Genomic DNA, 27,285 nt, shown 5'->3' on the forward strand with positions numbered 1-27,285 from the left:
GTAAAATTCATAATTTCTTTCTGTGTAGCATTAGCAACGTAACTGTCCTGTACGCTTATGAATCGACTGTGGTCAAGTTCCACATATGGATGTAGGGCCATAATTTTGCTTTGCTTAGTGTAAACACTTTGAAATCAAAGAATCCAAAGTTTGGAACATTTCGATATTGTTGGCAGCGAAATTAGAAATTAGAAATTTGTAATTAAATAAGCTTCTCATTGTTTATAGCTAATGATCAACCAAAGACGAAACTCGATTTTCAATTACGAGAAACTGGTTTAAGCCACATTAACAAATTAAGCTGGTTTTTATTGGTCATAGTGAATTAGTGGAAACGTGATTATATTCATTCGACCGGTGAAAAAGACCTGTTGAACCAACCATACACGATAGAGAGCCGAGTAATCGCTTTAATTGCAAGCTCAAATTATGTACACTGTGATGGATAAATATTACAAGCAATTCGAGTGAATTTTCTCACTGTGCTTGAATTCGCCGGATCAGTTAAATGGCGAACTCTGATGTGACAGGTATGACATTAATGACGTTATTTCACAATGCCTTCAAATTCATGCGATACGAAAAACGCTTGGTTATTATTAATGGAAAATTATAAACGCTACTTTCAACCTGAGAAGTTGATCTGAGGAAATGGAATTCGAATTGTTCCATACAAACTACAGTATAGTTCTAAGTCCAACGTGATTCGGAGCCTAAAAACTCTCATTCTAGGAGTTAAATTAGTTCTCATTCTCAACCAACGTTCGATTCCAACTAGAGTTTGCTAATGTCTTAATTGAAGGAATTTTCAAACGAGTATACGTAATTTTCTATCCAATCATGATCCAATCGAAAAGATCATCATCTACCGGCTCGTTCAAAGCTGAGCAAATAGACTGCAGTGCGTCTAAATTGTTGTCGTTTTCCAAGTTGCGTAACGACGTGCGACGAGTGCTGTTTTTTGTGTGTGCAATTTCCCACACTGCAACCGGGGCTGCGAGGGCTCATTATTATCGAAGGGGCACAATCAGTCGCAATCAGTTCCTTTCTCTTTCGATTTTTTTTTTGCACTTTGAGTAATGAACCGCTATTTTCCCGTACGACACGTGTTTCTAATCGACTCTGTCGTGACATAGAAGAAAACCAAAAACAAAAAACAAAATGCGAGCAGAAATGGTTTACTCATCACTCGCGGATGACGGTGCGCATGATACGCGTTGTAAATCTGACATAATCGGTACCAATTTTCCATCGATTGCCGCCGATCGATCATACGGTCATACCGATCAAAACGATCGATTCCCAAGAAAACCGTCCAGTTTAATGTGAAACGGCTCCCCGGTGTAAATCGGTGCCGCATGTGCCACGAATATTCGGGCCGATCAGACGATGAGAAAAAGTTCGCGATCAAAATCGCGATGATTACCTGCCAGTTTTTTGATGTGTTCAACATGCGTAGGGGGGAGTCATTGATAATGGAGGTTTGAGAATACGTCGGTGGATGAAAGGAATGGAATGTTTGCAAGAGACATTGTTTGAACTGTTTTCTAGCAAAAAATATTGTCAACAATCATTCTTATTGATTGTTTCCGTTTTTCACAGTAAATCTGACTTGTTCTAGTAATCGTCCAGTCGGTGTAACTCATGCGAAAAGATTTTAGATTGGCACTAACCAACACAGTATACGTTGCGATACGTAATTGTTATTAAGTAATTATGTACACGAAAAATTGGTTAAAAACAACAAAGGTATATGTACCAATAGTTATCTCATTATTGGAGTCACAATCAACGGATCGAACGTTACATTTTCACTTCGACAATAGAAAAAATATCACAGTTAAGTTTGGTTGAAAAATGTGCAATACTTCGATTATAGAGACATGAAAATTCGAAGTAAATGCATCAATTTTCATCTTATATTTGAGCCAATAAATTGAATAAAGATTCACATTCTAACTTGAACACAATCTTAAATAATTATGGATACAGTCCCCCTATGACAGTTGGATTGTAATCTGGAATCGTTTGTTTCGATTACTTTTTGGCCGAGACTCATTTAGGCGTCTACGACTACGCTGCAAAAAATTAGAAATTTCACGCGCGGCGTAAATCCACATATGTCGCAGATCGTCAAATGACAAGATTTCAAAAGGATGGCTTTGCGACAGAAAGGGTGAAAAGGTGATTGTCATTACAACAAAGATAATTTACTGTAAAATATCATGTTTTTATCCCAAATTTTAAGGATAGTATTACGCATGTATAAAAATCTATTTACATACATTGAATCACTTATTTGAGGTTATTTAGAGAAAGGCTGCACACTTTAGTTTTACGGCATTCCAGCACTCTTTTAGAACAGTAGCATTTGTTGCAATATTGTGTACTATCGATATTTCATGTAATAATACCATCATTTGGCATTAGGTAGCACAATAAATAAAAAAAATTCAGAACTAAAATTTTGATCATCTTTTTCTCGACATGCCGATTTTCCATATGGGACTGATATGCAAGTATGGGCAGTATATGTATACCTGCAATACCACAAGAGGTAACAAAAAACATTTTTTGTACATGCAGTCTTAAGGCTAAAGGGCTTTGGAACAGTTATCCAACCCTATATAACGGTGAATAGACATCCAAACTAGTAAAAAAAATTTATAAAAGCTGTGTGTTACATACAAGTGAAAATTTGATAAAAACTATCATTGTGCTAAATTTTGCACGAATGAATTACCATTGCTAGCTCGAACGCAAGAGCCTACAAGTGAGAGCTGGGCAGCTAAAGTCACCTCTTAGGGCGGATTGATACGTAGTGATCACTTTGACAAACAACCGTCAAATTTTTCACATTCATGGAAATCTCTACTTGGATGTATGTCTATGCCGATTGTGGTCAAAAGGTAACCCATTTCAGTATTTACACACCGTTCGTGATATAACCTCAGATATCCTCTTCGTGAACGGAATTTTGTATCCTTTGTAGCTATTAGTTTATTATACGACTGTTTCTCTATTGTTGAAATAGTTGGTTGCTGGTGTCTACGGTCGGTAAATGAGACGAACAATTTCATTCACTAGGTGGATACTGTACTGTGTTTCAGGTAGAAACCTACGTAACTCTGTGAGGCGAACCCTCTTCAGCAGAGAATCTATGGTAAACGAATATATTTTTGTTTCAATAGTCTGGAAGTTTTGCAAGCACATAGTTCGAATGATTCACCATCTAGTAATCTAATGATCGTATTGGGACCTAAATCAAAGACCTCAACGTTTCACTAACTTTACTTCTTATGGATTCTTTCTTTTTTTTCTTTTACCTTTCTGATTTTTTGGATACATTTGATTTCTGTGCATCGTAACAACTATCGAGGCATAACACTCTTCAATATCGCCTACAAAGTACTTTCTAGAGTTCGAAGGGGTGTTCAACGACGGACCAGATGTTCACCTTGCGACAAATTCTCGATAAGTTTCGGAAGTACAACTTGCGGACTCATCATTTGTTTGTAGATTTCAAAGCATCGAACGACTCAGTGAAACGTTATGAATTGTGGCAGATCATGTTAGAACATGGCTTTCCGACAAAGCTAATTAGACTGATTCGTACGACGCTCGATGGATCGAAATCAAGCGTCAAGATAGCTAGTACGACATCCGAGGCTTTCGTGACGTTAGATAATTGAATCAGGGCGACGCGCTCTTAAATTTGTTGTTCAATATGGCGCTCGAAGGTGCTTGGTTTGCGGACGACATTGATATTATTGGTGTGGGTCGTAGAGCTGTGGAAGAGACTCTTGCACCCTTAAAGAAAGAAATTGCGAAAATAGAGTTGACGATAAACCCTACCAAGACTAAGTATATGATGGCTGGTAGAGAACAAGGCAGCCCAAACGGTGAAGGATCCGAGTTGGAGATAGATTGGGTACAATACGAGGTTGTTGACGAGTATATCTTGGAACACTAGTGACATGCGATAATGATGTTAGCTGCGAGATAAAAAGGCGTGTTGCAGCTGCTAATAACGTGGAAAATGAAATTATTACTGTGTCTCGAAAATGAAATGCCTGAGCGGAGCTAATCCAAATGAAAGAATGGGGCTTATTCGAACACAAAATTTTTGAATTGAAATTTTAAACGGAATTTTGAAACACACTGTAAGGTTAATTTCTATATTTCTATTTAATTGTATATTACTTTTTATAATTATATTTACTAAAATTTAAAGCAAAACGTTCTTTAAATGTAGCGAAGCATTGAAAACCCATAAATAAAGACTCTGTATTCGTTCTTAAATTTTGTGTGAAACTTTATATTTCGGTTGAGCCCCGGTTCGCTTTGTGGTACGAAGACTAATTCATATTTTTCCAAATCACACTACAGCTCCACAACGGTATAACTAACTTTGGTAAAAACCTAGTTATAATATTTGTTTTTTTTTCGATTTTTAGCCCCGGTCTACCATATATTATGAAAACTGATTTATTCAAATATTCAAGTCAATTATGAAATGAATACTAGTCAACAAACGGTTTTATAATCAAAAATTTTTCAAGCTATATACATACATATCCTCATACATATGGAATCTTGTCCATATTTCGGTACTACATTTTAAAGGGGTTAACTATTTACGATTAAAATAAAAGCACCAACCTTAAAAAAATGTTAAACTTATTCTTATTTTCGACTAAGTTCTCCTAATAAAAATTTTCGAAAAAGCGTTCAAAATAGGCAAATATTTCAAGACTGAATACATTTGAATCAAAAATAAATACGATCTAGATAAAACATTTTTTTCAGATTGAGCCAACCCGAACGGATTTCGTTATTATGGTTTACTAGACTCAATATTTTCTTATTAGTTGGGGTACCAACATATTCTGTATTCGCTAGGTAAATCTAGAACTGAGCCAGGATAGCTTCATCCAACAAAAAATTTTCACGGATCAGAGTTGGGTTTGCAACTAAAATTAAAATTAGTGGATTAAAACAGACGGTTTGACAACAGTTAGGGTGGAAACCAGGTAAGGTTTCACTTCATTCGAAATAAAAAAAAACATGTAATTCTACGTGCTTAAGTGAAAGACTAATCCAGTTTACCACAGATTCAAATCATTATTGTGAAATACAAGCTTTTGATACATTACACGGTTATAATTTATGTCATATATGGATTTGCGTCATCTATAAATTTCATAATTTTTTGTGTCGTTTGTAACTTAATGTTGAAAATTGTCTTACTTTATACGGATTCCGAGTTCTAGTTTTAGTTAAGGTTTAAATTATTTAAGTATCTCTACATGAAGGTTTTGGCATTCAATTCCTTTGCTGGAATTTGGCCTTCCTGTTTCAACAGAAGTCGCGGCCGATTCATAGCGTACAGAACCATCGCATGGCTGGTGCTACGATCCTATTGACACTAAGAATTCTTTCAGGTCAGGGCTCGAACGTACGACAACTGGCTTGTAAAACCTGCGCCCTATGCATAGAACTGCCAACCCGGCTAAGTTCAAGTATCTTGATTTGTTGAAACGTGAATTCTGTAAATATTCATAAATGTGCACACAAATCTTGCTCAATTAGCTAGTAATAATGAAATTAGTTATTACATCCGAAAATTGCACAACTAAACTGAATGACACGAGTTTCTCACATATTCAATTTATCGCTTTATCACTTTGCTTCGGGATCCCCATTGCGAGAAGGCAAAAAAAAAGATAAGTTAAAAAACTCTTGATTAAACACAATCCCCCAGACACTAGTTCCGTTCATTAACTTTTTTGTGATTCGATCCAAAGTGAACCGCAGTACAAAACGCAAAACGCTGAATCAGAATCCGAGAAGTGTACTGGAAGGGAACAGATTCACGATGACGAGGCGATACCGCTAGAACCGCAAGTACGCAAGAACTTTATCACAGGCCAGACCAGCCAACCCATTCCGGTACCACATCTGGAATTGCATTGATTCACGATGATTACATAGCGGTCCGAGGGGTTCATGAATGGGTTGTTGTTTGTTCAAACGTGTTTTTTTTTTCATTTCATTCTTCATTCGCAGTACCCAGATCGAACTGGCGATAATGGTTACATGTGTTGGTAGAAATTTACACCTAAAACCTGGGAAAACGGGAGGGATGTGAAACACATCGAGAACTGATGATTGCCGATAAGTGCGAAGTGCGAACAAATTTATGGTAAAATTATCGAGAGCATAACAATTAGACCGAGGGAGCTACGGAAATAGTTACTTTCGATTTGGTATTAGATTTATATAATACTGCCATGATTAGGACCTTTAAAGATTGCTCGATTATCTAAAAAAAAAACACTTTAGAAGAGAGTTTTCCGATTTGACGAATAAAAAGGCAAACACTTCTTTTTTTTAATTGAGATCCAGTTTTCAAGCCATTACTATCTACTCAACAATCAATCTGACCTTAGTTGACCTTTGTCGCAGGAAAAAAACAGAACCAACCAAGATGTTCTACACAGGAAACCTTAACCGCGGTCATGAAACCGTCCGGCGGCAGTTACACCAGCAAACCACAAACGAAAATAAAAAGGAATGAAAGCTAAAAACCAGAAAAGGAAAATTCAACAAAAACAACTTGCTGTGGATTCTGTCTTTCATCTCAACAAAGCATAAATACAGAACCTGTTCTTATGGTGCCCGCTCTCTCCTTCCCCCTTTATCATCTCGACACCACCGTGGGCGCCACTGCAGTCAGCTTGTGTGCTTGCTTACCTTCCGGTCCGCGTAGGCACTCCAGTTCGATGGTATAATCCCAGCATTCCATACTGTTGAGCCGGGACAGGGACGACAGCGAAGGGGCACCGCTACCGCTTCCACCATTTCCGGTGATATCCCAGAGACCGGTGCCATTGCTGTGCGTTGGTAATTGCGACTGCAGTGGAGACTGAGGAGGCGATCCTGCGGTCTGTCCATTTGGGACTGTTGGCAGTGATGCCGGAATGCTGACCAGACTGGGAGGTCCAGTGGCACCGTTGACACCATTCATCTTCATCGGAAACAGAACAAAATTCACCAGGTTCGGCTAGCACCGACACGTGCTTTCTGTCATGGCCAACAGGTTTCGCTCTCGTTTACGGAGGGGGGGTATTGGGACTAGGAGGGAGTGTGTGTGTGCGCGCGCATAGAAAATTAATTACGAATTGTTTTCAGTTTCACTAGATCACGATAGTTTGGAAAGTGATTTTCGTTCAACTTAAGCGGGCTTAGACGGGGAATTCGATTAGTTTTTTCAGTTGCGAGTTTCTCCACGTGCGGTTTTTGAGATCCGTTGACGTCTCAGGGTCGCATTGCGTGTTGCTCCGAATCGATCAAAAAATTAAAATCACTATCAGCATCCGATACGGTTCAAACATGCACACACGCGAGCGACAATCGCAGTTCCGATTGTACACATCCAGGGAAAAGCGGTTTACCAAAGCGCGAATATTCGTTTTTCACAATTTCACTGGCGGGCGGCTTTTCCTCGCCCACTAGACCGAAGGGATCGGAGGAAAGGAAAAACTTTCAAAACAGCCGCGATCGTTGAGGCCTAACGAAAACATGATCACCGATCGTACTGATTGGCTACTTCATCCGTTTGGGCTGCCGCGACCGTGGCGTAATCTACCGGAGCGGTAGCAAAGCGGCTAGCACTAAATTTCGATTTCGAGGTCGTTCATACTTCACTTCTCGAATGTGGTGATTCGAAGCGAACTGAACGCGCGATCACTTCTTCCACTTTGCTTTTCTGCCGATCGCATTTTCTTTCACTGCTCGTCTTCTATCGACGACGGGATTGTAATTATTGTAATCACGTGAAACGCCAGTTTTCACTTGAACAACACTTACACGCCAATGTACCGAATCTCACTGAAACACGCACATTCACTCCCACGCCTAGCCCAGGCTGTGACCTAGTCATAAAGAATCTAGTACGATTGACGATCCTTCATCTGGTGATCAGCGGCACGCGAAACAGAATCCGGCCAAGGTTTTTAATTGACTGCAATTAACTACCCTACCGAGCAAATTGTTACAAGCGAGTTACACTTGAGAGAAACTTCAACAAAACACCTTACTCCAGCGACCGCCACTGGACGACTGGAAACAGCGGATCGCTCGAACGGTGTCCGTTCTGTTGCTGCAGCTGCCACTGCTGTTTCGGGTTGTCGAGACTGAGTGAGTGGCTGAGAAAGGTGGTGAATTCGCACTGCAACCTGTCGGTGGTGGATTTCATTCGCTCGTGCGTGAGTTGGTGATGAGAGCGGTGGGTGTTCGTTCGGAGCTGAATGCATGTAGTCGAAGAATTTCTGAAGTGGCCCTCAAAGTGAGTATAGGATGGGCGGTAATGTAGAAGAGAGAGACGTAGGTGACAGAAATTGTCGGTTGTGTTTGGCATGGAGAAAGACTTCTGAAAATTGCAGTTTTCCATGTTGCGCTTGACGCTTTGGCAGCTTGTGCTTTTATGCTGGGAATGTGCAGTCGAGGTATTGGCCTCTTTTCGGGTGGGAGTTTTAGGTACCAAGGAATGCGGTTGTGTCTAGGCCTACGATAGTACTACTATCCGGCAGAGGAAACATTGTGAAATAGAATTAAAGTTGAAAAAAACCGGAACGAGTCTTCTTTCTTGAACTCTTGTAAGAGTTTCGGTAAATTGTTACCTTTTGCATACCATTGAAAAAGGTTACTAGGTTTCTACCCAAGTTATCTAACACATGGATCAATAAGTCCCGAGACTAAAGCAGAGATGGCGCTCGTAGTAAACCAGTAACCACGTCTTTCTAGAGTACTAACCTTTGCTTGAAACGGGTCAAAATTTTGAATCCGTCCGACCAGAAACAGCTGAGTTATCGAGGTTGGAGTAAAGTCGTTTTGTAGTTTGTTTAAAAAATGAAAAAAACCGAGTTTCGTGTTTTGATAAAACATTGTTTTTAATGAGTAAAAACACCGTGCAAGCGAAACAATGGATTGAAAAATGTTATCTGGACTCTTGTCCATCAAAAGCAACGATTTGTCGGTGGTTCGCCGAGTTTAAACGTGGTCGTACCGACACAAATGACGCGGAACGCTCGGGTAGACCTGTGGAAGCCGTTACACCTGAAAATGTGAGTGAAGTGACAAAAATTATAATGAAAGATCGTAAAGTGAAGCTCCGTGAGATTGCTGAGATGACACAGATTTCATATGGAAGTGTATTTACTTCATGAAAAATTGAGCATGAAAAAGGTTTTTTCCAAGTGGGTGCCGCGATTGCTTTTTCATCAAGAAAATGTCGATGAAAACAATGGCGATGAAAACAATGGCGAAATTGAACGAATTGGGCTTTGATCTGCTCTGCTTCCCCACCCCCCATACTCGCCAGATTGAGCCCCCAGTGACTACTGGCTCTTTGCTGATCTTAAACAAATGCTTCAGGGAAAAAGATTCGGCTCAAATGAGGAGGTCATCGCTGAAACTGAAGCTTATTTTGAAGCGAAAGATATTTTTTTTTTATAATATTGAAAAATTGGAAAAACGTTTTATATCACCCTAAACGGTGATTATGTTGATGAATAAAACAAAATTTGCAAAAGAATGTTGTTTCCATTGTTAGTCTCGGGACTTATTGATCCATGTGTTATACCGTTGTGTAAATTCAACCTTCAGTTACAACTTATGGTTTAGCAAAATATGCATTGGTTTCCGTAAAAAGTCGCGATGAATTGACCAACCTCAAATTAAAAATTTCAGAAGCTGAGCTGGATTAAACCGGACTCTTCTTGGTAATTGAAAATAATAAAAAAAAAAACAACCTTTAGACCTAATTGTTTACCCACTTCATCTATACCATTGTGTAACATCAACCTTCAGCTACCATTCCCAATTTCTGATTTAGAAAAACATGCATTAGCTTTAGTACCAAATTACGATGACCAACCCAAAATCCCATATTTAGGAACCGTGGAGCTGAACTGTACTCCCTATGGGGCTGAGCCGGACTATAAAGTTTCACACAAAAATGAAGAACGAACACTAAAGTCGTTTTAGAGAAAAAAAAAAGTAATGACTTAGATGAGCTTGTTGTTATTATGAACATCACATCACCAAATTTTGTTGTCAAAATGATTTTTTTCACTAAAGTGATTACTTTGATACTGGTAATTCGTAAAACCAAATGAAGTGAAATGTGAGTGAAGTGAGATCGGGAATAAGGGCCATTGTCTCAAAACTTTACGTCTTGCAGTACCAAATAATTGTTGTTAAAATTGACTTTAGAGTCTTTATTGAAGACTATTTGGTTGTTTCGCTGAATATAATAAACGTTTTACTTAAATTTATAGTGAATGTAATTTCAATAAGTGATACGTAGAACGATAACAAATTAATTAATATTTAGATATGTTTATAGAATTCGCTAAACTTTTGAAGTGTCCGGTTGAGCCCCACATTTTTTGTCTGGTTGAGCCCCATACACACAATTCATTTTCTAAAGCACTCAATAATCACTGGATTCAGCATGAAATCAACATTTGGAAGCACTTACCAGACCATCATTACAATGTACAAAAATCAAATATTTCCAAAAATTCAGAACTTTAAAAAAACATTAGTAAAAAGCGTACACATTTTGACACAAAATGTCACTTCAAAATCATTAATATCACAAGTTTCAAGTGATAGGCGTCATCAGCTGATGGTGAGCTCAATTCATACGCGATCTTTATCATCAATTATTCATATAACGATATGTCAGCAATACTTTTATTGAAAATGTTCCGATAAGATACTGTATGAAAATTTTCTAATTTCCTAAATTATAATCTTGATTTTGTTTCAAATGAATGTTCTAAGTAGTTTAGTACGGTATTATAAAGGAAGACGTATCCATAGCTTATATAAATTGAGAAAGCTACCCGCTAGTTGTTCATTTGCTGTTCTCCTAATGATTTAACTTGTCGATATACTACTGTGGGCAAAAAATAGTAAGACTTTGCTCATAATTTGAAAATTCTTAATTTATTCTTCCAAATCTATTTCGCTCCCTCAAAGTAATCCCTCCCCGGCCCCAATACATTTGTGCCTACGTTTTTTCCAATTCTCGAAACAGTTGTTTATTTATTTATTTATTTATTTATTTATTTCTGTTCATTTATTTGGGGAGCAGAGAAAAATTCAATAGAGATGAAATACAGCAATCTCTCTCTTCAGCAGGCATAAAACCTCCTTATCTTTTGTATATATGTATGTTAAAGTCAATTTCCGGAATAGCGTTCAATGCGCGTAGCGATTCACGTTTGATGTATTCAATTGACTGAAAATGGTACCCCCGGAACAGTATTTTGAGTATGCTTAATAGTCAGAAATCACACGAATACGGTATGTGTGAAACGATATTGTTTGAATTTTTGGCGAAATAATCACGAAGATGGTAAGGTCTCTGACTATTAATCGACTATTCTCAAGCACCATTTCCTTGATTTTATTCACGTGTTCTCGACCCTCTTTGACCCACCTGTTCCAATCAAAAACATTTGCTAGAGACATACAATTATCACCGAAGGCCTTTTGCAACATTCTGAACGTTTCGGCACCAGAAATTTGCGGATGGTCACCAGAAAATGTATCGAATTATTTATTTATTAATTATGATTATTTTATTTAAATCTCAATTCCACGGGTAGATGATTCAGAATATAAGGCGCAGGACTCACATAACAATTTGTTTAAGAAGTACTCCTCTTTCAGTGGTAGTACTTTCGTGATAATTCATCAAGGTTAAAAAAAGTTATTTCAGGTGAAGCCAACAATACGGAATGTTCTGGAAAGCCGCGTTGACCAACAAAAATTTAGAGATCGTTGCTTTAATTTACCGTGTGCAGTGTTTTTGAGAGCGGAAAACTATTCTCCGAAAGGGCAGCTTCCAATGGAGAGCGGATCTTTTCGCCGAAAGTCGTTCCGTCGAATGCCATTTTGCTGAAAGTCGTATGAAGTTATGGAAAATTTCGCTGAAAGTCGCTTTGCCGAAAGGGTCATTTCTCCGGAAAGGTCGTTTCGCCGAATGGGTCATTTCAACGAAATGGTAACTTCGAATACATCACACCACAAAATCTGGCAATTCATAGAAAAAAATTATTTGCTTTTTTTCATGTCTAGATAATTGATGCGGCGCAGTCACATAACAGAAACCAAGAAGGCTTGGTAGCACAAAGCCGGTGAGGCGACGCCAGCTGAGCTGGCAGCCGACCCCGTTCACTCGGTATGCTTAAAGCTAAGTTTCTTTGCTTTTAATATGATCGGACAGTTTAGTTGCTATGGTTAAGACAATTGAACGATACGGCGGAATTTATTTCGGCCAAATAATCGTTTCAACGATATGGCACTCGATGAAATGACCCTGACCATCCTGAGAAATAGTTTCATGACGTGATGACTCGAGAAGATGTCCACAACAGAATAATAATCATTTAGATGAAAAAAAAAACTCACAAATGCTAAGTCTTAATACCACACTCGTAAAGAAAAATGTATGTCTTCTGTTTCAACAGACTTCGTAGCCGATTCTTAGCGTACGTAAGCTACTGACACTAAGAATCGTTGAAAAAAACTTAAATTTGACAAGATTTAGATAAAGTTTTGACAAGATTTAGCTTAAGATTTGACAAGATTTAGCTGACTACCCCTACAGTCGAGAGAGAGTAGTAGGGAAAGTATGAAATTTCGCAACATGGGATATTTCTACACATTACGCCTATCTGTCATTATCCGACATCGATCTATACGAAACTTGTATAATTTCCGTTTCATCTCATGTTTTCATTAGCAGTCGAACCTAAAAGACTCATTCCATGCTCTCTGCGGTGAAATTGTGATTTTCGAGATTCCAAAAGTGATTTTGTGCATTCAAAAGCCTATTTTTATCCACCTAGTGATGTGATGGTGTCATTATCATCAACACTTCATGAATAATCGATGCAAGTTTCATATTAGAGATTTTGACTAACTGTTTCCAGAACAGGAACCTGGAGACCGTCACAGTAGCAGTAAGTTTTTACGACCATCAAACAATCAGGCCTGCAGGTTCAAATAATTTTAATTTTAAGTCATTTTAAACTTTAACCACCCTATACTTTCGAAGCTGGTAGTTGGATCAGACTAAAATTTAACCTCAATCAAATGGATAAAACAAGATATTTAATAGAATAAAAATTCGATCGGCGCATGAAGGTCTTCATGCTAGATGAATTTACTGACTAGCTTTAAGAAACATATTCCATTTTCCATTTTTTTTTATTTGGGCATACATTAGCATAATCTTTTCAATTTTAAACAGTTCTAATTCAAGTTAGTAGAAATTCTTCGTTTTCTGCCATTTGACCCTTTTATTTGAATCTAATTTTGAGAAAATCAAATCAACTGTTTCTGAGAAGATGAAGAGAGTTACGGTTTTGAGTTTTCATCCACTACATCCTGTACTTCTGGAACCGAGAGCTGGAAACCGGTATAGCTGAAATCGGTTTTTTTGACCAGCAACTAGCATAACCTATAAATTAAAACAATTTTGAACCAAATTCAGAAGAAATTTTTCGTTTTTTGCATTATCGCTTCAGACAATAGGTTGCAATTGGATACACACTATCCTGTTTTTTCGGAACAGAATTTGCAAAGGACGGCCTGGCCGTTTCTGAGCAATTGGAGTGATTTCCGGTTTGGACTACACGAGAACTTTCCCGGTACTGCCGGAATCAGGAATGATGATCTGTTATGCCCAAAATCAACGTATTTAGTCATCAACTAATCATACCTACCTGATTGAAGAATTATACGGCTTTTTGAATGTATTTGGTTTGATTTTTTCGTGCCATATATAAAAACACACTCTTGAAAATGATTTTTTTAATGCTTATCTGCCTGTAATTCTGGAACAAGCAATCGTATTCGGATGAAATTTGGTAGGGTTATATGGGGTTGTAAGGTCTCTCATGTAAACCTAAGCTAGTGAAACTTGGATGAGCGGTCTCTGAGAAAATCGACTGTATGTTCTTCATTTCATTTTGCACATTTTACCTCGTAGCTCCGGAACCGGAGATAAAATCTAGATAAAATTCAGTAGAAACTAATGAGACTTTCTTTTGAATCTAAGTTGAAGAAAATCTGATGGATGTTCTCTGAGAAAATCGAGCGCACTTTTTCTACATTTTTTTGTACATTTTACATTTTACGGACCGATCCGGGTAAAATTCCATAACAGCCTATGGGACAAAGAGATCTTTCATTTGAATCTAAGTTTTGAAAATCGGTCCTGCTATCTCTAAGTTCACTTTTTGTTACATACACACAGGCACACTAAGAAATTTTGCGTACTCGACGAACTGAGTTGAATGGTATATGACATTAAGTTCAAAAGTCGGTTTTTATAGTGATTGCCTAGCCTTTCTATATGAAAAAGACAAAATATCGAATGTAATATCATCGCTTCGATTCTAGGAAGCAAAACCCTAAAAAATAGTTAGTTCGACAATTATGCAATATGTACTGCTGTTATAGCATTGCAAAAATTCAAACCGAATGCATCTATTTTCATTCTACCCTTAGAGTCAGTCAATGGATCGAACCGAGAGAGCAGATCTCACTCTAACTTATGGTTTTAGTACATAAGACAAATAATGAAGCTGGAAGAGTGGGGTTTTCGTCACCCCAGGTTGTAATATTCTTGAAACAGCATCATAAATCATTCTTTGTGATTGAACTTTCGATTTCGAGGCCGTGCGGGTTAATGCAAACAAATTTCAAGTGATATTGAAATTATTTTTCTCGTGAAACATTCATAAATTGAAAGTTTCGAAATATAAGCAAAAGGAACTTGTTAAACAAAGCACCCAAGGAAGCCACCTCGCGTCACTTCTTTTCGTGTTATTCGTAAACAGTGAATTGTCGTAATTTACCATCATTCGAGCCATTGATCCAGTCTTAGATTGGTGTTACAGAAACGGAATGACAGTGAACGTTAAGAAATGTAATGTTTGTGTTGTAAATGTTATGTTTGAATACTCAAAGATGATGGCTCTAGTTGAGCGAATTTTGCCTCCTTCGCCTCCGACTTAGGCAACATTCTCGATCGCAAGCTCCGCTTTACCGATCAGTCATCGTCCAGTTTACATCGCACTAGCACACACTTAGATTCAATTCCATTGTTCGGTAATTTTTTTGACGAAATCTTTCGGTAATCAATAGAAATTACCGATATTTCGGTACATGAACGTCGTTTTACAAAAATTATGCAAATTTTTACCGGACGATCAGTTTTACGAAAGTTTTCATTACAGAATTCTGTAAATAGATATACAATTCATACTGTAAATCTGAATAGTCGCCGAGTACGGTAAAACCCTACCGTCCGTATGGTAAAATAATCTTCCAATAACCGAACTTCTGCAAATACTGATTGTCGTGAAAACTAACTGTCAAACAGTTGATAAAATGTTCAGTAAGTGTCTTTTTATTACCCAAATGAAAAAAAAGAGTTTATCGAATGGACTGAGGTATAGGTGCTAAAGTTTTTGGAGCGTTAGAACCATTAAAAACTTTTTGTTTACTTATGGGCAGAAAATAATTTTGTATCACTTGTCATCTTGCTGCCTACACAAATCGTTCGAGGGTAATTTCTGGTGGACTCGCGGATTGTGCAGTGTTTTGGAAAGTGCTAATAATTCCGGTCAGCCGGAACATTTGACCCTTTTTCCCGTGGAATAAAACCATAGCCACAACAGGTTGGAATTTTCTTCATTCGTTTTTGTGAATATGTATTGTTTTTTGAAATCCGAAAATAAAAAAATTTTAACCAAAGGAAAACAAACAAACAACAAATTATCGAACAGTCAGTTAGATCCATTTGGTTTACAGTTTACGGTAGTTTTTTGACAGTTCAGCAATTCCCGAGCGATCGGTAATCAATTTGATTACCGAACGTTCAGCTGTTGAAAATTCGGTAAAAAATTACCGCGAAATTTTAAAAAATTTCTGCGAAATTTTCTAAGTGTGTACGCAGTATTCTGGAATACGGAGTTACAATTTGGGCTCAGTATCACAATGTACGAAAGGGTGGAGAGAGTGTTTTGTCCGATTTGCGCTTCAGACTTTTTTCTATTGGAAAGAATTCATTTTAACGTCCCGGAAGATCATTGCGAAGAACAGAATCTTGTCTACGTTAGACACTTTCAAATTGAGAATGTTATATAGTTAACATAAATGTGAAGATTTATGGTAACAATCTGTGAAATAGGTTACCTCTAATCGAAGACAATCAAGATTAACAGTAATTAATCTAACGGTACAATGGTGTTATAAACTTTGCAACAGCTACCAGTATCACAAAAATCACGTGAAACAAGCACACACCTGCGCCTGTGGTGCAGTGAAGGCCAGTCCAATCCACTCTAACTGTCACTGCCATTGGCACCGTTGTGTGTCACGGTCTCTGTTTAGTTCAATTCAATACTGTTAGCTCAACGGCAGAACTTGTCTATGCCAATCAAAAACATTCGGCTTGATGCATGAAATTCGAATCGAACAAATAAACGACGAATCGTCCTCGGAGAGCAAGAAACGGTTCGGTTAGGTTTTGTGGCTCGGTTTCTTTTTGGTATGGTTGTTTTATTAATGAAATATCGGTTGCTAAAACACTGCATTTGATTGTTCGTTCCATTCGATTTCACAGATTGGACATCAACGGAAACGAGCAAATCCGGATAAGTTGATCGATACACGAAAACAAACACGGAACACATTACTTGCCATTTATCCTAGATTCGAACTAAATCCCTTCGAAACCAACTGCATTTTGCACACCATTCGAAACGCATGTAAATTCTCATGATCGGACAACTTTATTCAGATTTTACATCAAGTCTCACTTTAACAGCAAAAAAACAACATGGAATGAACGCGCGAATGTTGATGTGATATGTTTTCAGGTGGTCACCACAATCCACCGAGCTCTCCGATTCTATCCGCACTGGGTGACTAACAGTGGTAAAGAATTAGTTGGAAAATTGCAGAACACATTTTCGCTTCATCCAAGGACCACCTGCCTGTCAGACGGTTCAGGTGGAGAACTGTTTTTTTTTGCTAAATTTGATCCGTGTATTTACATCAGATATTTGAAAAGCCATTTCTGCATGCTTTCGTTCCCTATATCTCCTTTTTGATCGTATTCTTCTGTAGTGCGAAGGTGACTCAACTTTTGCGCAGTTTGTGTAGTTCGTTTCGCTTTATCAGACGGAATTCGTCACGCCGGATGGCACATTTCGCGATAGTCGGACGAGTTCTTGAAGCTCGGTTAGTTGGCTTCTTCGTATCGCTTCGATCTTCCACTTTTGTGCACTGCAAGTCTCAATTAGATCAGGTTAGAAAACGGTTAGTTGTACTACTATCGCTATTGAGGAAATCAAATTGGTTACCTAGTTTTAAGGTGAGCAATTCTCGATTCCGTTAAAAATCGCCGAACTGCAGAACTATTGTATATGTATTTAAACGATTACCTAACACCCAAACAGTTTTTGTATCGTAATTCCTTTCTGATATTCTATAAATAACGTTTAATAACAATTAGTACCACAAATCAATAAATTTCGGTTGAGATTCAGATTGCTTATGATCAAAACGACACTAGCAAAGAATAAGATAGTGCTGTGAACAATAAATCAATATAGAGGTGACCAAATCTTATGAACAAAAGGCACCGCTATCAGTAGGGAACGGGGGTATTTTGGCCACTTCAATGCTAATATTTTTGGTTAAAATCAAAATGTTAAAGAAAAGAATAATCTTAAAAATCATTTTGATTTCATCCCGAAATATGTACGCCAGATATCAGAGTGACCAAAATATCTCTATTACCCTACTTCCACGATCACCGTAACGAAATCATCACCGGATGCGTTTCCAAGTTCGACTTACATTAGGTGGATTTGATGATTTGCTAAAGGTGGTAGTGCACCTGTGGTTTGTGGTTTGCAATGCAATGTTTAGGGCGCTGAACTTTCCAGTCAGTTATCGTATGTTCGAGTTTCAACGAAAAACTGTTCGGTACATCTGTCACGTATTGTTTCAATTGCAATGTTCTACCAGGGATATTTTTCGCTAGTAAGGTAACAATCTTGCAACACAACAACTCGCATTCTTATACCGCTAAATTGGTGAAGAACACATTGAAATAATTTATTCGGAATCTATTATCGCTCCCACCTTACTCTCCACTCGTCGTCCCGTCCAACTTCCACGATTTGCATCGATGGAATACCCACTTTCAGAGTATCGCTTCGTCAATTTTGAAGACGTAGAAAAATGATATTCGCCTCGAAGAAAAACATTTTTTTTTGCTGTATCCAAAATTTTTCTGACGATTGAGTGAAATGTGAAGAATTCAATGGTTAATACACCTTTTTTATATAATTTATTTTACCCCGGCCTTAACCATTTTGGTCGTTCACCGTGTAGAAGTTATAAAATTTGACCGTTTTGGCTTACAGACTTTTGTGTGTTTTATGTTTGTATTGTTTTCCTGTTCCGTTGTGGCCTCGGCAGTCATCCCAAGAGGATCCAGCCTCCTTGCAGATGGCCCGCAGGTTTTCTTTCTTGGTGGTTAATACACCTTAACCTCCCTTTACGAAGCCTTTTTTGTCGAAGTATTCGATTTATGTAATTCTTTTTACGAATCAAATCCAAAATGGAGACTTCCGGTTTGTTGAAATTCCTTAAAAAGTTCAAGTATGGAACGAATTTTATGAGTAGATGCTGGAAAACGTTTGAAGTGGTTCTGACATCCAAGATGGCGACTTCCGGTTTATTGATATTCCTTAAATGAGTAAATGCAGGAAATTTCAATTAACCAGAACTCACGATCATGAAATTCGGAACGCCTCAAACTTTCTTTTCCGACATCTAGTCTTGAAATTTTATCCTAAAAAACTCATATTGTAGGGGGGTTTCAAAAATTATCAAAAATCCGGAAGTCACCATCATTCTAGAACCACCTCAAACATCGTTTTCCGGTATTTTCTTTTCGAACCAGTTTCCAAAATGGCCATATTGTAAGGCTTATTGAGAAACATCATTAAACCGGAAGTCGCCATTTCGGATTTCAGAACCATCTCCAACATTGTTTTCTGGCATCTACTTATCAAACCCGTTCCGAAAACATCCAGATTGTAAGAGCTTTGAAACAATACAAAAAATCCCGAAGTCGCCATCCTGGATTTCAGAATTACATGAGGTATCTTTTTTGGCATCTACTCATCAAATACGTTCCGAAAATATCCAGATTGTAAGAGTTTTTAAAGAATACAAAAATTCCCGAAGTCGACATCTTGGATATCAGAACTACCTCAAACATCGTTCAGATTATCAGATTCGTTCCAAAACACCCATATTGTAAGGGGTTTTAAGGAATATCAATAAACCGGAAGTTACCATCTTGAAGATTTTGAAACGACCCCAGACAATATTTTCTTTTAACAACAGTTTCGGGTACAACCATATGATTGGGGTTTCCCATATTCATAACACAAAACTTTTTTCTACGAAGCAAATCATAAATAAACTTTTGTACGAACTAAACGTAAACTTCGTGTAATTTGAATGCACATTTACAGATTCAAATCACTTCCGTTTTTCACAGAAACACTGATGGTTTCCAAACATTTTTCGTACCGGAACACCAGCTTTCTTAAGCATCTTCAGACTCTGCATAGAACATTGGGCCTGCGAGCTATACCAGTTTTAACGATGTGTAGATTATAATGCATCCAAAACGAGGAAATCTATCAACCAGAGCACTAATCGTTAGTCGATGCTCAAGCCGCAGTTTTCGATTAACCGGAGAAACAGTTTCATCGATTTGCATCTTTCACATATTAAAGTACATCAACAAAATAGGTATAATTCTCGATGAATTACAGATTCTTTTGCGCACAAAAATCTTAGTACAGCCAGAACTATACAGCTGGCGGGAGCCTCGATTATCGAGGATATTGTTAACTGCACGCACTAATAGGTAAATGACTGCTGAATAGAAAATCAAATTATGCATGTTTAAGCGTGCTAAAGCGTCGAAAAAAGGGTCGAGTATGCATCGTAACAGAAATCGTTTGATAAATAATAAAAATCCAGTTTGGTAGTCGAATGATGGTTTCAGTATTTTTTCTAGGAGAACTATCAGATGAAATTATGCAATAAAAACTGCGAAAATGTTACCGCAGAGACGGGATTCGAACCCATTGCTAACTCCTGAATGGAGAAATTGTTTTACCACATAAATTACCCCTAATTCAACAGAAATACATACTTCTATCACGAGTCGATTTTTCCCTTCTACTTTGCGTCGACACTGATTCGAGATTTTGTTTTTGTCTATTTTTGCTATGTACGGAGTACACGACAGTTTCATACATCTACATAATGATCTCAACTGATGTGTGGTAGCAGAAGTGACGATTATAATCTCGAACACAATATATTGAAGATGATCAAACCTTCGATTGTCTTTCATCGATTTGTGTTGTTAGTCTGTTGAGAGTCATTTGCACTTAGTTATCCGGAAATATCACCAACAATTGCCGGGTAGATATTGGGGTAGATATTGTAAAAAAGTCAACAAGTTCTCTTCGGAATTCCGTTCTGAAGATTGTGAAATAAAAATAAAATATAAAAGAAAATAAAAAAAACCATTCAAGGCTTTCTGGATTATTCCAGAAGTACGATTGTAGTTCAACAAAACGGGAGTTTCATTTGTCTTAATTTCAAATCGATTTCAATCACGATATGAAGAATTTTCCTTCGAGGCTTTCGACAAAATGGTGCTCGGCGAAATGACATTCGGCGAAATAACCCTTTCAGCGAAATGTCTTTCGGTGAAACGGGTGTCGGCGAAATGATTCTGATCCCACAAGTGGTATACATTTTATCCAGCGTACCGTCAAACACAGCTGGCAAAAGTCTATGTTTGAGATTGCCTCTTTTACCGTTGTTTTGGCTATTCACCGCCGTGAATTCTTGAAGTTGGTTAAAAGTATTGTCAAGAGTAGAGTGGAATACTACAAGAAAATAATTACCCAAAACGTTGAAGCCACCTGATGAAAACATGAAAGAAGTAGATTTGAGATCACGGCTATCATTGACTAGCGCCCACAACCCGGGTAGATAAAAATAGCAATCTAAAATCAAAATAATAACAAATTTTATCACCGCACCTTGTTTTGATGTTTCTGTACTATTCATAGCGATACTTGATATTTTCTTGATATTGCATCTAAGGAATCAAGAAATAGCACAATGACTGTTTAGCTTAAAAAGTTAGTTATTATATCTTGTTTCATTATTGATTAGTAGTTCCAATTTTATAAAATACAATTGATTCAGTAGTATATTTAAATAAAATACTATTGAATAAACTGCATCATTGGTTTTAATAATAAAATTTGTTATTGGTTTGCACATCACTTCTACCCGAGAAACTCCAGATACCAAACGGATCAAATATATGTAGCGGATGAAGCCCCAACTCGTGGAAAACCAGCACTTGATTTAATGGAGTTATCATTAGAATGGAAGAATTTTGGTGGTGGCTGTTCATCAACTATATTATTAAACATTAAATATCTCGTATCGAACCTCTCGAACCGATTATTTTGGAAGACGATTTGACTCAGCTGTGACATTACGCATTGCTTTCAACCACGTGATTGGGATTCTAACGATGTGGAACTAGATTTCAACAGGCGAACATCAAATGGTCAAATAAAAGTAAACAAATCCCATTACATTGCAATAGCGAAATAATGAAAATTTATGAAGTATAGTTTTAATATTTTCGATTAAATTTATCTGGTTCAAGTACTTACGAGAAGGAACGAGATTGTAATACTGTGGTCTCAATTATTACGGTTTTTTTGGAATAATAATATGTGATCACATTTCTGTAATTTAAATCAATTAGGAATTAGGATTTTTTAAAGTGCCTTCTCAATCTATAGATATTTTGCAGTCCACATGCACCGCATTAAACTTTTATACAATTTTACGTGCCCAAGTTCATTTTGAATTTGTTAATGGGTTTGTACCCAGTTTTGCTACAAACCTGAACATCGCGCACAGAAGTTGTACACAAGTGCGTGAGCTTAAGTTTGAACCTAAGTTAAAACATCAAATTTGTGCACGAGGCACTACTCTAGAGCGTTCAACGATTTGAAAAAACCAGGTTTGATTTGTTGGAGATTGATATTTCAGATGTGTATTGCTTTTCATCTATGGTCATCAGTGTAGAGTATAGATACGTCCTTATGAAAAACATTACTATAGATATTGTAGAGTATAGATACGTCCTAATGAAAAGGTCTTCTAGATATGTCACAAACAAAAGGGGAGGAAGTAAGTTCCGGTTAGATAGCAAGAAACGTTTCAAACGCGATCAGTTAAAAAGGGTGACGAAATCACGGCATCGAACGGAATTAAATAAACTGCTGGTTACGAAGTAAATGATCGAGTAATCTACTTTTGGTCCGAAAGTGTCGCGAAGTTGGACTCTACAATTTGGCGCAGCCGATTTTATGGTGAGTAGATTCGATATTTTCCCAAAATTCATTGCAGAAACATGGGCAAAGAGGTGAAAAGTGAGGAATTAAAAAAAAAAAAAAAGAAATTCAAGACCAGTTGACGACTGTAAAAAAAAGGTATAAGTATTATTGTTTGAAGCGACGAGTTAAAGATACGAGACCGGTTGATGACCGAAGCGTACAGAAGCAAAAAAAAAAAAAAAAAGAAGAAGGAACAAAATTTGCTTTCAAATTGTTAAAACGTGTATAGAGGTACATGTCAAGGACAGAAGTTTTGTGTTTTCGATGTGTAAGTGGCAATGACTCGAGATTTTTGTCCATCTAGGTGAATGTAAGTTAAAGGAACAAACGCACATACTCAAATAACGATCAATTCAATGATTTATTAAATTTTAATGCACAATATTAATTTCCATTCCGAAAGTTCTTTGTAATGTGTAATGTTAATGTAATCGATAAAAGGGAATTTACATTATTGAAAATTTTACAATCTTTTATTCTTACTTTGTAGATGGACACTCATTTCCAATTGGATTTTTTTAATGATACGGTTGATTCCTCTAATTTACGACGCGAGTGGGAGGAATGGCATCGAGCCTGCGAAATCGTCGTAGAATTGAAAAACATAGAATCCCAGCATCAAAAACTGCTTTTTATGTTGGCCCGAGGTGGCAGAGGTCTTCAGAGAATCTATCACAATCTCGCCCCTGTGGTTGGTGAAATTTATCCAGGACCCGTGAAAATTCCGTTTGCTCCTGAAGAAGTTCCGGAATATGATAATGCTGTCAAACGTCTCAATTCATTTTTTGTGGGAAAACGTAATGAACGAGTGGAATTAGAAATATTTCATTCAATTCGGCAGGCTGCTGGAGAGTCGTTCAATCGGTTTGTTTTGAGATTACGTACGCAGGCCGCCTGCTGTGACTTTCTTGATCGCGTGGAAAAGGAATTACTCCAGCAAATAACTGTTGGCGCCATCGACGAGAGAGTGCGAGACAAAGGCCTCGAGGGTACCATGAGTTTAGATGAGATAATTAATTATGCGATCAATCGCGAAATATTACTGAATCAAAAACAGAAAGCACAACCCTTTAGATCGGAGTCTGATGTAGTATCACTAGTAAAGCAAGATTGGATGAAGAAGACAATGCCAAAAGACGGACATTCTTATCAGCGTTTTAATCGTGTACGAAAGCAGGAATACGGCAATAGACCTTCCACTGAATGTAGCCGGTGTGGATCATGGAGACACCAGCAAGAATCGAAGGATTGCATTGCACGAAATGCAACTTGCAACAAGTGTGGGGCTGTAGGCCACTTTGCAAGAAAATGTTCAGATAAACGATATGCGTCAATGAAAAATCGTTTTACATGGAAGAAGACAGAAGCAGTTAATACACTGCGAAATGAAGTTGATTTTAATCGTGAAGCTAGATGTTCTGGTCGTCATGAAGAGATTACACCGATGAAGGTAGAATGAATTTTATTCTTATTTTTTGTTACTTAATGAACCATCTTTGTTAAAAAAAAATAAAATAAACTATTCTAAGTTGATTATAACGTTTTGCATAATTTATTTCACCAGGTTAATCCTAACGATGGAACCATCGTGGGCTTTATAGATAAACTTCCTGTAAAATTCTTGATTGACTCTGGAGCGACTATCAACACGGTTACGAATCTGGTATGGGAAAAGTTAATTGCAAGCAATGCTAGGATTTTTAAAAAGAAATTTAAATGCGACCGTCAGTTCATAGCGTATGCTTCCGAGGAACCGTTACGAGTAATAGCCATCTTTGAAGCTTGGATTACTATTAATGAAACAAAACCAAAAAATTATGCAGAATTGTTTGTGATACAAGGTGCGCAAAAATGTTTGCTTAGCAAAAGAACAGCGGAAGACTTGAAGATACTGAAAGTAGGACTAGAAGTTCAAACCATTACATAGAAGAAAGTTGAATTTCCAAAGTTTCCAAATGTCCAAGTAAAATTGTCAATTGATTACACTGTCCCCCCAAGAAAGCTAGCTTACCTCCGAATTCCTGTGGCATTGGAGAATAAGGTCAGTCAAAAGCTTCAGGAAATGTTGGATGCAGATATCATTGAACCAGTTTTTGGACCCTCTGATTGGATTTCTCCTATGGTGGTAGTCCCAAAGGGAGCTCATGATATCCGTCTGTGCATTGATATGCGGTATCCCAATCGAGCGATACAACGGGAACACTACCCACTTCCACTGGTTGATACTTTATTATGCAAGCTCAAGGGAGCGGTCATATTTTCAAAACTAGATATTACATCCGCTTACTACCACGTAGAATTACATCCCGACTCACGAGAAATAACAACTTTTATAACAGCAAACGGTCTGATGCGTTTCAAAAGACTAATGTTTGGTGTTAATTGTGCACCGGAGATATTCCAAAGAATCATGTGCGAGATGCTAGCTGGTATTGATGGTGTAATGGTTTACATCGATGACGTTATTGTATGGGGTGCAAATTTGATCGAACATAACGAAAGGTTACAAAAAGTTTTGAAGGTCCTTGATGAAAACCACGCATTGTTGAATAAAACTAAATGCCTGTTCGAAGTACATGAGCTTGAAATACTTGGATTCAAAATCAGTGGGAAGGGGATCAGCCCTACAGACGATAAAATCTCAGCGATCCAGAATTTCAGAATACCGGAAACGAAGGAAGAAGTTCGAAGCTTTTTAGGGTTGGTCAATTTCGTGGGTCATTTCATTCCACATCTTTCCACGAGAACTGAAGTATTACGACGTTTTATTAGAGGTGAAGTACAGTCGTTTGGCCTTGACCAGCAGCAAGCTTTTGATGATTTGCGTAATGAACTTTGTAACACAGTTCGTCGTTTAGGTTTTTTTGACCCTAAAGATCAAACCGAGTTGTACGTAGACGCATCTGCAGTCGGTCTTGGTGCCGTCTTTATACAAAGAGACAGTTCTAATAATCCAAGGATTATCAGCTTCGCATCAAAGGGTCTAACAAAAACTGAAAGAGTGTACCCACAAACTCAACGCGAAGCGTTGGCTGTTGTGTGGGCTGTGGAGAAATTCTACTTATACCTATTCGGTATACATTTTACGTTGTTCACTGATCATAAGACGTTGGAATATATATTCGGGGGTAAACATCAGGAAGGGAAACGTGCATGTTCTCGTGCGGAGGCCTGGGCGTTAAGGCTTCAACCTTACGACTTTACAGTAGAATACGTTCGTGGTATCGAAAATATTTCTGATATTTTTTCAAGGCTGTGTTCGCAGTCAGATGCACCGTTTGATGAGTTTTCAGAACATTTTGTTTGTGGTATCGGTGAGGGCCCTTCTGCCATCACATTGAGTGATATCAAGAATGAAACCAAACTGGATGATACATTAAAAGAAGTCGTTAAGTCTATTGAAACGCACATCTGGCCGTCAGACTTATTTAGTTATCAGGCATTTTCAAAGGAGCTAGGAGTCATAGATGGTGTTGTTGTGAGAAACGACAGAATTATTCTACCGTCAAAACTTCGACAAAGGGCGTTAAATATCGCACATCGAGGACACCCTGGTGTGGTCTCTATGAAACGAAATCTCAGAGAGAGAGTCTGGTGGCCGTATATGGACCGTGATGTGGAAAATCGAGTGCAAGAGTGTGCTGGCTGTGCTTCAGTGAGCCTTCAAGGACCTCCAGAGCCAATGATACGAAAAGAAATGCCTGAACGGGCATGGCAGGACTTGGCACTAGATTTCTTCTCTGCCAAGGAATGTGCGACATTTTTGGTCGTGGTTGATTAATACAGCCGATTTCTGATAGTTACTGAAATGAAACTAACGAACGCATCTAAAACCGTTGAAGCCTTAGAACATATTTTCAGAGAGCACACATATCCTGAAACAATTCGAACAGACAACGGACCGCCATTTGCCAGCGAAGAATTTTCAAACTATTGTGTCCACAAAAATATCCGGCTCATCCGCACTATCCCATACTGGCCCCAAATGAACGGGCTAGTTGAACGGCAAAACCAAGGAATTTTGCGGGCACTGCGAATCGCTAGATCGATGAAAGAGGATTGGAGAAAAGCCGTTAATGAATACGTATATTCCTACAATACCACACCGCATTCCGTTACTGGTAAGTCACCAATGGAACTGTTAACAGGAAGACCAGTCAAGGATTTGTTACCATCTTTAAGGACCGAGCCATATTGGAAACGAGACGAAGAAACCCGAGATAAAGATTCTATAAAAAAGATGCAAGGCAAATTGTATGCGGACAAGCGACGTCACGCAAGAGAATCTGAGATAGCTGTTGGAGATACCGTTATGATCAAATGCTATGAGACAGGGAAACTAGAACCAAGTTTTCATTCAGAAAAGTATACAGTGATCCAAAAGAATGGTAATGATGTAGTTGTCCTGAACGAAGATGGGGTTAAATATCGACGACCTGTTGCCCATTTGAAAAAATGGAATACTACACGTGACCAAAATGACCTTCTTCAATCACCTTCTAAAACGTATGATGAATTACGTCTGACGGAGACGAGACAGATGAATGAAAATCCGAACATGGAGAAATCAACAGTCAAAAGACCCAAGAGATCTATTAAAATGCCAGCACGGTATTATGAATAAAAATACAAGGTTATAGTTTCATTATAAATT

At 37.9% G+C, this 27,285-nt stretch overlaps 2 protein-coding genes across 11 annotated transcripts in view; one reads left to right on the forward strand and one right to left on the reverse strand.

Moving 5' to 3' along the window:
- Window positions 1-27,285, reverse strand: part of LOC131425442 (uncharacterized) — a 273,110-nt gene that overhangs the window by 72,810 nt on the left and 173,015 nt on the right. The window contains exon 1 of one of the 10 annotated variants that reach the window (XM_058587372.1): window positions 6,757-8,133. The exons of the other annotated variants lie outside the window; for them this stretch is intronic. Coding sequence (XP_058443355.1) covers window positions 6,757-7,036 — 280 coding nt within the window. The 5' untranslated portion in view covers window positions 7,037-8,133. Of the gene's footprint in view, window positions 1-6,756; window positions 8,134-27,285 lie in introns of those variants that run through there. 10 annotated transcript variants of the gene reach the window in all.
- Window positions 22,868-24,569, forward strand: LOC131425445 (uncharacterized). Its single transcript, XM_058587387.1, has 2 exons — window positions 22,868-24,081; window positions 24,196-24,569. The coding sequence occupies exons 1-2, from the start codon at window positions 23,122-23,124 to the stop codon at window positions 24,556-24,558; spliced, it is 1,323 nt and encodes a 440-aa protein (XP_058443370.1). The 5' UTR covers window positions 22,868-23,121; the 3' UTR covers window positions 24,559-24,569.

Source organism: Malaya genurostris, chromosome 1 (genome assembly GCF_030247185.1).
Source record: "Malaya genurostris strain Urasoe2022 chromosome 1, Malgen_1.1, whole genome shotgun sequence".
NCBI lineage: Eukaryota > Metazoa > Arthropoda > Insecta > Diptera > Culicidae > Malaya > Malaya genurostris.